The 17024-nt window shown below is 32.3% G+C and overlaps 1 protein-coding gene across 9 annotated transcripts in view; it reads right to left on the reverse strand.

Annotated features, from left to right (window-relative positions):
- CREB1 (cAMP responsive element binding protein 1) overlaps positions 1-17024 on the reverse strand; it is a 57621-nt gene that overhangs the window by 13577 nt on the left and 27020 nt on the right. For 7 of the 9 annotated variants that reach the window (XR_004136798.2, XM_031451913.2, XM_064485048.1 and 4 more), the window contains 4 exons: positions 12268-12368; positions 8317-8459; positions 4105-4287; positions 2049-2199 (listed from right to left, as the gene is read on the reverse strand). Coding sequence is in view for 8 of the 9 variants with exons in the window: in XM_031451913.2 (XP_031307773.1) it covers positions 2049-2199; positions 4105-4287; positions 8317-8459; positions 12268-12368 (578 nt within the window). In the remaining variant the exon portion in view is untranslated. Of the gene's footprint in view, positions 1-2048; positions 2200-3047; positions 3112-4104; positions 4288-8316; positions 8460-12267; positions 12369-17024 lie in introns of those variants that run through there. The other 2 variants (XM_031451915.2, XM_064485050.1) reach the window with 2 other exon arrangements.

A 17024-nucleotide genomic window follows, 5' to 3' on the forward strand; every position in this document is an offset into this window, starting at 1 on the left:
AGATCTCAGGCAAGCAAAGGTTATTAGGAACTGTAGCTATGTGTGCCCTGTCCCCAACTTGGTGTGTGTGGTGGGGGCATAAATCAAATGAATAGAGAAACTGGGAAATTTGGTATACTAGTCAAATCAATGTGTTTTGATAAATGGGGCAACTCCCTATACAGCAGAGCAGACAAGAAGCTATAGTGCTGCCTCCTTACCTACTCACTATAATTATGCTGCTGCTTACTCTTTTCTGTATAAGGGTAAGTATTTCTGTTCCACAGAGACAAACTATGTAGACACATTCTAAAATCTTTCTCCTGTTTTTTTAAACTTTTTTTTTGGGTGGGGGTAATTAGGTCGGTTTGTCTATCTATCTATCTATCTATCTATCTATCTATCTATCTATCTATCTATCTATCTATTAAAGGAGGTACTGGGGATTGAACCCAGGATTTCCCAAGATTTTGTGCATGCTAAGCACACACTCTACCACTGGGCTATACCCTTCCCCCACCCCTGTTTTTATAACCAAGAGGATTTATTTTCTATCTGATTGCTCTGCTATTATCTGCTGAGAACTGGTTTCTTTAGTAAGTGCTGTTGTGTTAAATTTTATAACCTAGACTTTACTTGAGACTTCTAGTCAAACTTGCTTCTAATTTTAAAAAGAGTTGAATATTTTAAACATTTGTCCTTCAAACAAAATGTCCTTACAAATATTTTAAAACTGAAAAAAATTAAATGCATAGTTTAATTTATATTTTAAAATACATTTAAATATGAACACAGCTTTTATGCTCTGTTTATAACTTAAATACTTGAAGAAAATCACAGATTGATGGAGCACAGATAAAAGTTACTCTTTGCCTAATATCCCAGAAAAAACTGCCATTTCTCATAGCTTAGATGTAATTTACTAATATTCCACAACAGCTGGAAATATTTTAAGAACGAAAGAGGTTGACCTGAGTTGAAACATGAAACTACACGAAAACAGATTATTTCTACAGAGCACTGCAGTTGCAAAATGTTTTCAAAAGAATTCTCTTATTTGACCCAAAGAGCAATGCTTTGGGTGGATAGTGGGATCTTGTTTTACAAAAAAGAAAACTGAGCTTTAGAGGTTATGTTCTTCAAAAGTCACAGGAGAAGGGGTAGATCCAGGACTTGAATCCAGATCCTCTAAGTTCAATCTATTTCTTTCACTTTATCATAGCATTTGAAGAATCTTGGGGTGAACAGCAGAGGGATATTTCACTGTTTCAAACTTTTAATACCTTTATATAACTTTATTTTCATTTTCTTTAGTTTGTCTTATGTCATTTCCATATCCTACGCTAAATATTGAAATCCTAAGCTAAATAAATAAAAATACTAAGGTAAACATAAGTAAATAAAACTATTTTATTCTGGTTTTTTTTTCTGATGACAAAACTATTTATAGCTATGAATTCACTTTATGGGAATTACTTTGCCCACATTTAACACATTTTTGATAGTGCAGTATTTTCATTGTTGAAGACTAACTCTATATTAAGATTTCTGTCAATAACAAGATGTTCTCAAATTAATCTATTTTTGAAGAATTTTTAGGTGTTAAATTGTTATTTTGAGTAAAGATAATATGCATTAAAACTTGGACTGGCTATCACACACTATAAATACATTTAATATAAATAAAGCTTAACATTTAATTTCAAGATATATACATGAAACTCTTGATCTTTTTGAACAATACTACTCATGAAAAGAAACAATTTTAAAATAACTTTGCTAGTTGGTTAGAATAATAGTGAAAAAATAGCAAAGTTGTGCATTAAATCTCTCATGGGGAATTTGCATGAAAGAAAACTACTCTATCATCAAAGATTGACACCTGATCCCTTAGCCATCTCATAAGGGCAGCTTATTAAATAAAGAAGTTTTAGCAAAATCCATCATTTTTACCAGAAAAAAATCTCAATGCAAAGATCCTATTGTCAGCAGATGTAAAAGACACATCTGTGACAGAATATGAAGATGTACTTGACCTAAAACAATCTAAGTAAATGCATTATGTGTACCTGTTCTTCATTAGGCGAACCTCTCTCTTTCGTGCTGCTTCTTCGGCCGGCTGCGTAGGAAGTGCTGGGGAGGACGCCATAACAACTCCAGGGGCAATGGTGCTAGTGGGCGCTGTGCGAATCTGGTATGTTTGTACATCTCCAGAGGCAGCTGAAAAGAGTAACAGTGAGCATGGTATAAGATACTTAAGCACCATGACTTGGTAAAACTATCTGTGTCAATCATCAATCTAAATATACATTTTGGAATTAAAAGGGAAAAAAAGGAGCAGATGATTCTGACTAAAATGTAGAGAGAATCAGCACTCTTTGGGTCATTTCTCAGAAATAATTCCCAATTTAGTGTGTTTATTAGTATAGACATTTGGATGAAAGAGGTCTTAACCTATGTCTGGGGGTCTTAAATTTATCTTTCATTGGAATGTAGTTCTATTCTGTTGTTAACATGCTTACCAACCTTAAGTCTAAAAGGTAAGTAGGGCACAGCTTGGATGATCTTCCTAGATAGAGTATAGTCCTCAATGTCTTCCTTTGATATTGGTAAATTCATATTAAAAAATTTCAAGTAGACTCTTGCCACGACATAAAAACGACCATGATTTTTCATAAAGTAGCAAAATGGAAGAGAAAATAAAGCATTATGGTCAACTATTATAAATTTCTAATTGTAACAAAACTGAAAGTATGAAAAAGTGTACCATTGATGCTAATTATATTATTTGTAAACATTGTCTTAATGTAAATTAGATAATGGCTCAATAAACTGAAATTTTATTTTTCTAACTAAATGATCCATCATTTATTAAAGAAAAAAAAACCAAGATCACTAGTTGTCATACCACTTCTAAAAACAGCTTAATAATATGCCATCCTGAGAATAAGGAACCTAACATTATCTGAGAGAATTTGAAGCTATTTATAAAATCATCCATACTTGTTATTAATATCAATTAAAATGTGTAGTTTGAGTGGAAAAGATTTATATACTAAACATGTTACCATCTTCAAACTGACGTTCAGAATTCAAATTCACTGACATCCTGCTTTACAACTTTTTGAGTACCTGCATGTAAAGTGAAAAGGTGTTTTACTCCCATTAATAAGCAAAATATTATCTTCTTCAAATATTATTTATTTAGTAACAGAATATATTCTGTAAATACATTAGGGCCCTTTAAATAAATTATGACTCTTTAGATGGTGTCTTAGGATTATTCAAAATTAATTATCCATGGTGAAGCGGCACATCTGTCATTACCTAGCCAAGGCAAAACTTATTATTAATGAAAATATTTTTAGAAACAGATTTATTATTACTTCAATATAGAAATTTTCAATCTGGCATATATCATATTCTTAAAATATTCAAATGAATTCAAAGAAAAATGGTCAACTTCTATCCATAAAAATTCCTGAAACAGGAAGAAAACAAAAAAAACTAAAGTAAAACAGAAAAAAGCTATTTCTATAATTCACCAAGGATTTAATTACTACTTTTGCCCATAGACTAGCAGACTTGCATACTGGTATAAGATTTTTCAGAATATAATGCTTTCATTTGAAATAAAAAATGATGATCTCAGAAATGAAGATGGAAATTTCTTTTGAATAAAAAGCAGAAAAACAGAATTTTGAACCTAATTCTTTTCAGTGATTTAATACAACTTTCCATTTGACACATGAACAAAAATGGGAGGCTGAGTCTTACTCAAGGTCACAAAGCAAATCTATATAGTTAAGTCCAGAATCTAGCTTTCCTAACTCCTAATTTATTGTCTTTCCCTTTAACCTATCCTGTTTCTCTCATACCCAAATGCTAAAGGTGTTAAAGATAGATGTTATATTTTTAAAGCTGAAAATAGTTGTTTTTATGCCATGACATTTTGGTCCAACTGGAATAATGGAAGAGTTCATGGAAAATACTATCATTATATAATGAAGAAAAATTAACTATATTTTAACAGTGCTTTGCTGTATCATACTTACTTTTTCTGAGTTTATAAAATTTTAACCTTTCAAAGAATTTACCACTCCTGTGAATTCTGAACTCTCTTACCTTGAACAACAACTTGGTTGCTGGGCACTAAGATCTGCTGTCCATCAGTGGTCTGTGCATACTGTAGAATGGTAGTACCCGGCTGTGTGGCAGCTGCATTGGTCATGGTTAACGTTTGCAGGCCCTGTACCCCATCGGTACCATTGTTAGCCAGCTGTATTGCTCCTCCCTGGGTAATGGCAACTAAAACCCAATGGATTTTATTGTTACAAGATTAATTAATACCATATAAAACTTATACAACATAATAAATTCAAAGTAGAATTATCTGAAAGACATAATCTAGGAGAAATTATTACAGCAAATAACATCACCAAGAAGGATTTTGTATACTCAAGTAAATTTCTGCTCGGAATCTACATCCAATTTCTAGAATGCAAATGCACTCTATGAATCACATTATAATTTATAATAATATCTGTTAAAAAAAAGATAAATGAGAAATTGTTAAATTCCTTTCGAAGTTATTTGGTTCAGAGGAGGTATCACTCTGCATTAACTGCATAATATTTTTTTCATGTTCATGTACTTATTAGCACAGATATGGGCATGTAATAAGCATTCAATAAATTATTATTTTAATACATAATTAATAAAGCAGTTCAGTAGTGTATTCTGTTCTCTAACTCAGTTAGTAAAGCAGAAAGTATAACAGAAGTCCATTCAGTTAAAAAACTGATATGCCCTATGGAACTTAATTAGCACAGACCTCTCATGAAGTGTAAAATTAGAGCCCAAGATCATCATTTAGAAAAGAATATTTTACTACTATTTCTAATTTAAATATCCAAGCATTCTCCTATAGGATCATTTGATTATTCACAATTAACCACACTTGTCATTCATCTGTTATAATGTCATTCACAATTAACCACACTTGTCATTCATCTGTTATAATCAATTTTCACTCATACTGATATTTAACTTTATGAAAAAACAGAACAAAACAAAACTGAATTAATCTTTATGCTATAGTACATGGAGAAAGTTAGTAAGACACTCTCTCTGTTGAGAGTTCAAGTTTTCCAGAAAAAGGACTAAAAATCACAATATTACATATAAAATTACATAATGGATTTTAACTGAGTAAGTCAACATGTCTGATTTAAGCACATTACTTTTTGTCTATTACAAGGGAATTAGTTTGAGATCAATGGTTAGCCAGCCAACTAATATCCTGAGTCATCTGTATATGGAAAATTGGATTATTTACTGGTCAATCAAGAAACAGTAACAGTTAATGGCTAAGATTTGATTTAGCAAATGATATCTCTGGAAATTAAGATACTGGCATATATACTCCATCTAACTTTAGATTGCATAAATTTTACTTATCTTAGACAAAGCTAAAAAGGAATATCTAAGAACTATTTTGACATTAGTACTGCAGGATGACTTGAAAGAATCAGAAGGTTAACAGAATCAAACCACAATTTCTCATATAGAGTTAATAAGCAAATTCCATTGTATTCAACAAACACAACTTTCTTCTTGGCTATATACCAATGAACTCAAGCTGGAAGGAAACAAGAAGGAAACTAAAAATCAGGAGGTATGGGTTCTAGTCCAAGTTCCATCACTAAACTGTTATTTGAATCTGTTATCTCTTCTGTGAAAATAAAAATATCTGGTTCTAGCCATTAAGTAAAATTGTTATAAAAATTAAATGAGACCATGTATAGATGTGAAAGTACTCTGAAAACTGAAGTCTGATCCTATCATTGTTTTTCTCTATAATATATATTTATACACTCAATTATTCCAAAAGGACTTATTAAGATAGATTTCAATAAAACTGCATTCATTAAAACAAGAAGAAAAAGACATAAGTCAAGCAACCTATGTATCTTTAGGTGAATATACTGATTCTACCACAAAATCTAGAAGAAAGAAAGAATATAATTAAACAAACTTAGCCAAGATTTTTGAGTAGCTAAAATGAAGAGGAAAATACCATAGATTACATTTTATTTAGTGAAACAAAAAACTGAAGTTCAAAATGATAGAACATGTTTTCTACCTAAGACTAGAATCTCTCAAATAAGACTATATTACCAGGGACTGTGAACCAAGTAATGAATAAAACTAATAACAGCATTAATTAAAAAAATAACCAATTTACTAAAGGAGTACAAATTGGTTAGCCACTGGGATGGGTATTTGGGCAGGATGACTTAGATCCAACAGTTCCACTCTTCTGGTGCTATCCCACTGAGAAAGGACAGTATATATATACAAGGATGTTCATGCAGCAGTTTGAAACAGTAGAGATGTCCTTAATGTTCATCAGTATGTGTGATTTTAAAATGTTATATTTATACAGTGAAACACAATGTAGCTATTAGAGAAACCATATGTATATACATAACTATATGTGTATATGCTTGTCTATGGTATATAAATAATGTAGGTCTCACTTGTATAAAAATACATGATATGTGTATGTATACAAAGAATGGAAAAGAATGCAAAGATACATACCAAACTCTTACTAGTGGAGAAGGATGGAAAGGATTTTTACTTTTTATTACTACTATAAACCTCTACCATTTAAATTTTCACAACCATATTTTTGTTTTATAAGTTAAGAACTATGTAATACTGTTGTACATGCTAAGTGGTCATTATATTGATTCTTAATGACAACCAAGAACATAATGTTAAATCAGTTCCATCAAGGCCATATGTGCATATACAGAAGAGAATAAGGGATAAAGATAATACATAAAGCTTTTAATGTCTCAACCCTCAAAACTAGCAACTGTCAGTTGGAGGAGAGGGGCATGCCACATGAAACATCTATTTTTCTCAACTTCACTTCCCTATTTGAGATTCTGATAAGACTCTTTCCTAAAGAGCATGCTTTCTAGTTCAAGTGAGAATCACTGCCAATTTTCACTGTTACTAACAGGAGTATGCTATATCCCTCAGGTCATTGATAAATGTCTTAGAACACAATTTTAAATAATTCAAATTGGTTGGATATAAGGCTAAAAAACACATACTTACACTTACAAAGATAGTACCTACCTCTGCCAACAAATAAGGAAAAAGATGACTGAACTCTAACAAGCTTACAGAATGGGCAAGAAGCTTAGTCAAAAATGCCTGCCTTCTACTTACTATTAAGTTTCACCTTTGGGAGAGCTAAAAAGTCTGCTACTTGTTTTCAGTACAGTTGGAATGCAAATTAGAGTTATCCAAACTAAGGCTGAGATGTAACTGGAAAACTATGAACTTGGGAGTCAAATTTTCATACATACTACTGACACAGACTACCCTAGGGCATCAGAAAACCAATGCAACAAAGGAATTTCAATGTGTATATTTAACTTGTAATTAAGGAAGAGAGGGAGGAAAACTGTATAATGGGCAGTACTGAATTTAATGAACAAATCAAAATGGAGACATTAATGTGTGAGGCACTTTGGGAGTCAAAGAGATGTTGGAAAAAGAGAGGAAAAGGTACCATTTACACAAATGTCTTTGATCAAACAAAAGTAGAACTCAAAAGTACTTTCTAACAGATTTAGGTGAAAGGTAAGAAGAGAGACCTAAGTGTCAAGAGACATCAGAGAAATGGAAACTTTGATAATTTTGCAAAAGAAATCTTTGCTTTCTGTGAGACAAAAAGCAAAGTGTTCTCTTAATTTCAGCAGTCCTCATGTTTACATTATCATAATTCACCACACTACCTTTTATCTTAAAAGGAGTAATAACTGAATGTGCTAGTAGACTGTAACCAAGCCTCTCCATCCATGAAATATTAATACAACTTCAAAATGCTACTTTTAGAAGGAAAGATGAATTATTAAAACAGATGAATAATGAGACCATTTTTGGCCTTAAACAAAATCAAAGAATGATTATCTAAAAAACTCATGTTTTCTATTACCATATATTATATAAGGACTATATATTACTTGAGGACTAACTCAAATGAGTTTCAAGTAGTGGTTCGAAAAACTTGTAAGACTCTCCATTCATCTGCACAAAACAAAGGACCATTTAAAAGTCATATATTTGAGCAGTCCTAACTAAACCCTGAAGAAAATACTTCCATTACAGAACTTTGCTTATTGAATAGCAAAGGAAATATAATAATGGCAACTGAAATTGAGAAAAGAGCTGGCACTTTTAAGATTACTTTAAGGAGAATGCAGTCATTGGTTTTTCATCTCCTTTTTCAAAACAGAAATATTTATTACTCACTATACTGTCCACTGCTAGTTTGGTAAATTGGAGTTGGCACCGTTACAGTGGTGATGGCAGGTGCTGAAGTCTCCTCTTCCGACTTCTCTTCTTCAATCCTTGGCACTCCTGGTGCATCAGAAGATAAGTCATTCAAAATTTTCCTAAAAAACAGAGAATTACATCAATTAAAATAAAAGTAACATTTATTGGCTAAATATAAAGAAGGGGAAAAGATCAGAAAACTGGCAGAAAGCTGATAGTGCTGAGGACAGAAGTTTAAAACGTAAAAATTTACAACAATAAACTAAAAATGGATCAGGGTATCCGTATGTCAAAATGAAACCATAACAGAACTAGAAAAACCATAGATGTATTTCTCTTTAAAATGAACACAGAGAAAGATCATGATTCAAAATCCAGGTGCAATTAAAGAAGAGGTTAATAAAACTGACTACAGAAAAAAAAATCCTTTTGCATGATAAAGAACAGCAAAAATAAAGTCAAAAGATGATCAATAATGCTAGGAGAAAATGTTTACATGTTACAGATAAAGGTTCAATATCCCAAATATAGAAGTAATTATTAAAAACTGAGGGGAAAAAATAGACCAAAAACCTGAATTTTAACTTCTCAACTCTCAGATTGGTAAAAATAAAAAAGTATAACAATATATTCTGTTAGCAAAGCTGTGAGAAAACACATGCTCTTGTACACTGCTGTTAGAAGCAGAACACTGGCATACCCTTATGGAGGGAATTTGGTGACATCTAACAAAACCAAGTATGTTTACATAGCAACCTTATATACAGGAACTTACCCTTCAGATATACTTTCAACAGTATGAAAATACATATGCATTAAGATTATTCATGGGGGCACTGATTGTAATTGCAAAATACTAGAAACAATCTATGTGCCCACACACAGGAGAATGGTTGAATAAACTATGGCTCATCCAAATAATGGATATATCATGGTACCTTCTGTATAAGAATGAAAGTGAAATAAAATATTTATGTATTTGCTCAAGAAAAAAGATCAGAAAGGAAAAACCAGATGGAGTTTAATGTGATTATTTATCTACTAGGGGTGGATGGCAAAGTGAAAAAGGATGGAGGGGACACTTCTGAGTGTGTATATATATATTTTTTTTGGCACAATTCTGACTTTCGGAACCATGTTAATGTTTCATATATTCAAAAAAGAAATTAATTATGAACAAGGATGGGGGAAAATTCTAAAATGGAATACAAACAAAAACAAAAGAACCTTACCATATTTCAGATGAATAACATAATCACAGAAGAGGGGAAAAAACTCTAACCCAAGTAATTTTTGACATCTTAAATTTCTAACAAAGCAGTTCGAAACTTAGCTTCAACAGTCTACCAGAAATTTTCCCGTTATGTACTTATTGTAACAAATTATGTCTTCATGCACTGTGTGTTTATTAACAGATTTATAATTATTGTTTTATGCATTTGTCTTTCAAATCATATGGAGGAAAAAAAGAGGAGTTACAGAGCAGAACTATAATACTGGCTTTTATATTTACCTATGTAATTACCTTTATTAGTACTGTAGAAAATACTCTACTCTTATCTCTTTAAATATTTCCTTTCTCCCAATTTCCCCTCTGGAATTTCTAGAAATGCTTTTGTTGGAGCAACTCATTCTATTTTCCATGACTTTTCACCCATCTTTCACATTTTTGATCTGTTTTTGTTCTCCACTCTGAGTTACCTTCTCAGCTCCTTTCTAGTTCACCAATTCTCTCATCACTTACTTATATCAAGTTTATCCCATTTACAGATTTTTTAAAATTCCCGACTGGATTTCTCATTTCTAAGATTTCTTACTCATTTTTTCCCACATCTGCCTGTTCTTATTTAGTAAACTCCTTATAGTGAGGATGATTTTCTCTTCTCCCTTTGCAAACAAGAAACAAAACTATTTTAAACAACTTGTGAACTGACAGCTGGCCAAAAGATCATGATTTGGGTGTTGCTGTTTTAGAACACCGTTTATCAAACTGCAGTATACTGAAGAAGCTCTTGAAGAGCATGTTAAAACACAGATTCCTAGGTCCCCTTCTCTAGAGATTCTAATTCATTAGGTATGGGGGTAGGGGCCTGAGAATTTGCATTTCTAACCAGATGCTGATTTACCAGTCTGGTCTGCCGACCATATTTGAGTGGTATTGGTCTCTAGCGCAATGTTTTTCCAACTGGGGTCATAACCCTTACATGGGCCATGAAAACAATTAAGTGTGTTGCAACTAACATACAGCAACAAATAAATAGCTAAGCATCACACATGATAAGGGTGAGTATTATTTTGTGTTAACTTTTGCTTCAGATACCTATATATAGGTAAACAATTTTATAAGTATCACCAACATTTCATCCTGTTTGTTTCAAACAATTTCCCTTGGCTGCTATGATCTTTCAAAGTATTTATTCTACTATCCATTAGGCTACCTAGTTCCTGTCAGTTGCAAATCTGATAAGCATGGCTTCTAAGATGTTTTTCAGCTAAATTGCTGGTAAAAATACCAAGCCAGATGAGATCAAGCGAGAACTCTTCAAGGACTTCCTCTGGGTAAAAATTGATAACTACAAAGCTGGTTGTTCCAATAAAAACCCAGCTTGTATTATTTAATTCCCGTTTCTCCAACTTCACAAGAATATCATAAGGACTTTAAAGATCTTATTCTAATCAAGACATACAGGCTAGGATTGAAGAGTTCATAAACTAAAAGCAAAATAATGGTACACTCCACTGTGGGATTTGATTTTAAGGGAAGATACCACTGTCTTTGATAAAAGTGACACTTGCTCTATACATGCTTGGTCTCAGGCATCTTCTATTTGATAACTAAACTGTTATTATTTAAATGATCTTTGCTGGGATATATGCTATAAGCCAATTAATGCAAATGAAAGATTTTTTTTCAACATGAAACTATTTTATAAAGTCTACAGCTAAGATTTACCTAGAATTTATACACAGAGAAGACACAGGCTTGTTTCTTAGTACCTGGTTGGATGTGCCTTATATGCTAACATGAAATATACTTCAAAGTTAAAATCTAAAACTAGCTATTTTTTTAAAAGTATGAATATAAATACATTTAACACATACTTGGTAACATAAAATTTAAGACCTCAAAATCATTTGTTGGTATTTATTTAGGGTCCTTAATTATGAGGATAGAGAAAAGGGCTAGTTTAATAGCCCAGAAATTGGAAAAAAAACTTTAAACATCCCTTTGAAAAACAGAAATATAGATAAATAATTTAGGCTAATAACATGAAAAAATTATAAGTTTTAAGTTTATTAAACTCTGAAATAAGCTTACGAAGATTTATGGAATTAGCTCTTCCTGGAGATATTTAATATGGAATCAATTTCTATGTATTAAAAATTGGTTTTGATCCATCTTGGAGGCAACGCATGGACTAGGCAACCTCTAAAGCTGAACACAAAAACTACAGTAAGGAGCCCCTAAAATTAGGGGATATCAGCAAAATATCACCCTAAACAACTATTAAGTTAACTAGCAGTTATGCTAAGTACCATGACATTAGAAATGGTTTGCAAATGTGCTGCAAAGTAGATAGTGTAGTCTTAGAACTGACATGTAACTAGAAAATGCTATATAACCTTATCAAATCTATTCCAAACTTTTTAACAGAAAAAAGCAGCAGCTAGCAGTCTACAAAAATAGAAGTGTGCTCTCTCTCTCTCTATCAGTGTTTATCCAGGACTGTTCAGAGTAAGAAGTGCTCTCATTCTGTACGATAAGCTTCAACTTCTTTGAGAGAAGCAACTCAAGATGAAGAGAAGTATTCTGTATGATCCTGAATCAAGCTGCTAATTGATTTTCCGACAAATCTTCACCTGCAATTACCTAAGGGTATCTTTATACCTTTGATACTAAATTCTTTTAACTATTAAATTCCATACCTGTAGGAAGGCCTCCTTGAAAGAATTTCTCTTCGTTTTTGGGAATCAGTTACACTATCTACTGACTCCTGTGAATCTTCACTTTCTGCAATAGTTGAAATCTGAAAATAAAGAAGAACTTTATCTTGATAATCAAATTTAATTCCCATAAAATTTTTATGAATTTTAAGAGAAAGTCAAACACAAAAGGACATTTATAAATCTTACACTTGCTTCACTAGAAAAAAAGAATCAGTTTTTATGGGAGACAATCATACCATCACTTCCCTCTCCTCTTTACTCATCCTATAGAAGTCAGAGAACCCCAAATTATTTTTGTCAAAATCAAACTTTTGTGATATCCAAATTCAGCCTAATCTTTCAGGACTCCATGGAGCCAAACCTGAATGCATCAATACTACTTGTCAGTTGTTCTCTTACAGTTTTTAGAACAAAACTACCAAGTAAAACAAAGTTTCTGACACGAAGGAAAGAAAAATGACTAAATATTTGGCCATAAATGTAGTGACTATACAAATATTTTCCTTTAACTATTGTATAAACACTTGTGAATATATTTACAACTGTACAAATAAGATCGGTGATCCCTCAGCCATGTTCCAGATGGTTGTTTCCAGCAATCTTGGAGGGAGCCCTCTTCTATATACAAGCGTGTTTCAAAGCTGGCATTCTATAACTTTTTTAAAGCAAAACCTCGAGGTGAAGAACTGCATTTCTGGAAAGTATCCCTGGACTGAGAAGTAATAAAGGTAAGTTGAATAAAGATTTTACATGGGGTAATAATAAAAGCAACTAGCATTTACTGAGAACTTACTCTATGCTGAGTGCTATGCTAACACACATACATGTATTACAGTACTTAATACTCATTATCAATACTCACAGTAACTTTAGGTGATAGATAAATACAATTATAATGTCCATCTTATAGATGGAAGAACTAAGGCACAGAGGTTAAGTAACTCACCAAAGTCACAGAGCTAGAAAGTAGTGAAGCCACTGTCAGTGCCTGGTATCTCAATTTTAGATATCCTTACCAGCATCAAAATCTTGTTGGTTCCAATCTCAAGCCAGTTTTGTCAGAAGCAGCAACCCAGAGGCATTTTTAGACCATTTTTAGATTAGAAGTTCACTCACCTAGGCAAGGTCGTCTGTCAAATTTACACTGCCAAGTTTCTCTAGTCTAATCAGCAGGAGACTCCTGTTCTCTCCTGAACTAGGTGAGCATGATGCTGTCACAGTGAGAATTAGATTTAACCAAGGCAAAAGGGTCTGTGTAGAACTCTGCATGTCAGAGCTCAAGGATTCTGGAGAGCAGGTATTCATCTTCACAGAGCTTTATGATACATACTCACTTTAAAATGAAACTTGCTAAACTGAATAATGCTTCACAAAGTACATCTACAATAATGTGTCCCTCCAAACACTTTAAAGTATAAGCTGTAGTCCTATAGGCCTAAAAATTAACAGGCAACATTTAATGAATCCAGAAATGCCAGGTACAAAGATGGGGAAGGCTGAACTTAGTCTCTGACTTTCTAAAGAGCAGTAACACTACAGTTACTGCCAAAGCAGCACACAGAACGTTCCACTACCATAGCTGCTGTAACTAGCCCACTCAGCCTAGTCTCTGCAGACTTTCTCAGAGATGTAGAGCTGATAAGGACCTATGCAAAGGGCTCGGGAGAGAAGCAGAATTTCAGGGAATAACAAAAAGACTGAACTCAAAGTGGACAGTACCATGACAAGTGTTGACCCTCATTAATGCTTCTCAGAACCTTAGTTTTTCTATTATTTATTCTGCCATTTTTGCTTGACCTTCATCCTTACAACCTTCTTTTAAGGACACATAATGATTTTACGAACACTCTTTCAAGTTGGAAGTCATTACAACAACTTTAAAACATGCTACATAAACCACCCATAGGACAATTATGAAATGAAATAAATTAACAGTGCTTTTTAATACATGGCCTTTAATCCCCCCCAAACTTTTTCTATTAGTAGAAAAAAAAGCCCCTCATCCTTTGATCTGAATTTGTCAATTCATACAAAAGGAATTAACTATCACTATGTAGTGACTGCAACTTAAAAAAAAAATTGACATATAATTGATGTACAATATTATATAAGTCACAGGTGTATAGTATAGTGATTCACAACTTTTAAAGCTTATATTCCATTTATAGTTATTATAAAATACTGGCTATATTCCTTGTGTTGTAAAGTATACCCTTTGAGCTTATTTATTTTATACATAGTAGTTTGTACCTCTTAACCCCCTACCCCTGTATTGCCTCTCCCCTTCCTCTCTCCTTACTGGTAACCACTAGTTTGTGGATCTGCGAGTCTTTCTTTTTTGTTATATTCATTAGTTTGTTGTATTTTTTAGACTACACATACAAGTTATAAGTGACTGCAACTTTTTAAATGTAAGGGGAGTTCAGAACTATTCAATACTACATAAGGAATCTAACAGTTCCTCTTTGGGAATACCATCCAAAGAGAACTTTGAACTATGAATGTGAAGCCAATTCCTAATGGATTATTTATCAAAGAAACCACCAAAACCAAAACCAAAAAACAAAAACAAACTGAATTCACATTTCTAAGACTAATAAAAATCATGTCAAAAATCCTTTTAAACATAAGTAATAACTATAATTTAATATATATTTAATAGGTTACTAAAAATAACCATATGAAAAATTATATTCCAATTTTAAGTATCACAGATTACCATCACATTCCAATGATAGAGCTCTTTCCTCTGGTCCTTATCTCCTGTCACCTCTCTTATTAACCCCTTCCTGAGCTCCTTAAACAGGTCTTTAACCTTGGCTATTTATAAGTCAAGAAATTTTCAAAAACCCAAACCACCACCGATACATGTAAAGTTTTAGATCTGTATTTCTTAACTTTTAGTTTGTTAAAACCCCCTAACTCCTGTTTATAAGGGGGGGAAAGACTATCTATTTTGATGTTATTTAAAATTTCAAAATAAAATATACAGTGACTAGAAAAAAATTTTTAAAATGGTAATATGTTTTCTCAAACTATACCTGGTCCCCTGGAAACGTAAGCACTTTCCCTGGGTAGAGTTCATACTTAAGTTTAGGTACAGTTTTTTTACTCACTGGGTCAAGAACTTTAATAAAAGTCTAGAGCAATAATCTCCAAACTCTTTTGATCTGCAAGTCTTCTTATAAGTAAGAAAAATTTACATACATAAATAAATAAATATCTCTATATATTTGTATTTTAATCTATAGTCAATTACAGTGTGTCAATTTCTGGTGTACAGCATAATGTCCCAGTTATATATATACACACACATATATTCATTTTCATACTCCTTTTCATTAAAGGTTATTACAAGATACTGAATACAGTTCCCTGTGCTATACAGTATATTTCTTATTTGCAAACTTTAAATGTTACTTGTATCATAAAACAAATTAATTTTTTTAAGAGTCAGAATAAGTATAAATATTAAAAAGTAAATTTCTTAAATTAATATTTCATAACAATGATGTGCTTTAATATGATTATTAAAAATCATTTAGTACTTTATAACAGTGACTCAAAAATCTGATTCTAAGCTCGGGCTTTTTAAAATGTGATTTAACATCTACTATTGTTGAAAAAGAATTTATGAGATGTAGATATAAAAGTGCATTTTTGGGTAGGCTTACTAAATAAAACAATCATTTTTCATTTTCATCCACCAATTACACAAACTTTTGAGTTTAATCCAGTATACTGTCATCTCCCTGGCTCTTAGTCAGTTATTGTATGCTAATAAAAAATTTCATATTTTAACAAATAAGTTCAACACCTAACAAAACTCTAAAAGACTTCTAAATAGTTTAGAAAACTCTATTTCCGGAGTTTTGAAAGTACATAGATTTAAGTTTTTAGGTGACAAATTTATACTGTTTGTAGTTAAAAGAAAAAAGTATGGGAACATTTCCAAACTTCTATATTCAAAATGCTCTCTCCACAGCACAAGTTTCTTTCAAAAAGCAGTTACTCCCTCATGCACTGTTAAAATGTCACTTTCTCCCAGAAAGGATAGTTGAAAGGGATTTATTTTTTTCAAAAATATGTTAGGTAACATATCTCTTGCAAGTCATCCCTTGCTTGCCATCATTAAAAAGATTAGAAACTTTGGAACACTGGTCTTATGTAAAAAACAAGTAAGTAACTCATCCTTTTATTAAGCAACTCTTAAATATTTTGTTATATGGTAACCACTGAATCTCTATGTTGTACAAAAGATTTTTATTGTTGTTTCCATAACATTATGAAGTATTATAAAGATTCTATCAAAAATTTCACCTCCAACCACTACACCTCCTGCTTATCCTATTCAGGCCACATCTTGCTCTTCATATTGAAGAAGATAGGCGAAGCACACTGTCACTTCTGAGCCTTTGGACTTGCTTTCACAATTTGTATGGCTTAGCCTCCTTCATTGCTTTCTGGTTCTCTGCTCACCATGTTCCCTGACCACCCTAAATAAAATAAAATACCCTTCTGTCCACACTATTCTCTATCCCTTTCCCCTGTTTTATCATCTTCCTGGCACTTATCCTCACCTGACATATTTTATTTTTTCATTGTCTCTCAAATGTGACCTTCATAACAATAGAGAAGTATTATTTGTTCACTGCTGTCTTTCATAGCACCTAGAACAGGGACTGGCACATTGCATGTGATCAGTAAAATTCATTGAAAGAATGAATGTAATAATT

This window comes from Camelus dromedarius, chromosome 4 (genome assembly GCF_036321535.1).
Source record: "Camelus dromedarius isolate mCamDro1 chromosome 4, mCamDro1.pat, whole genome shotgun sequence".
Lineage (NCBI taxonomy): Eukaryota > Metazoa > Chordata > Mammalia > Artiodactyla > Camelidae > Camelus > Camelus dromedarius.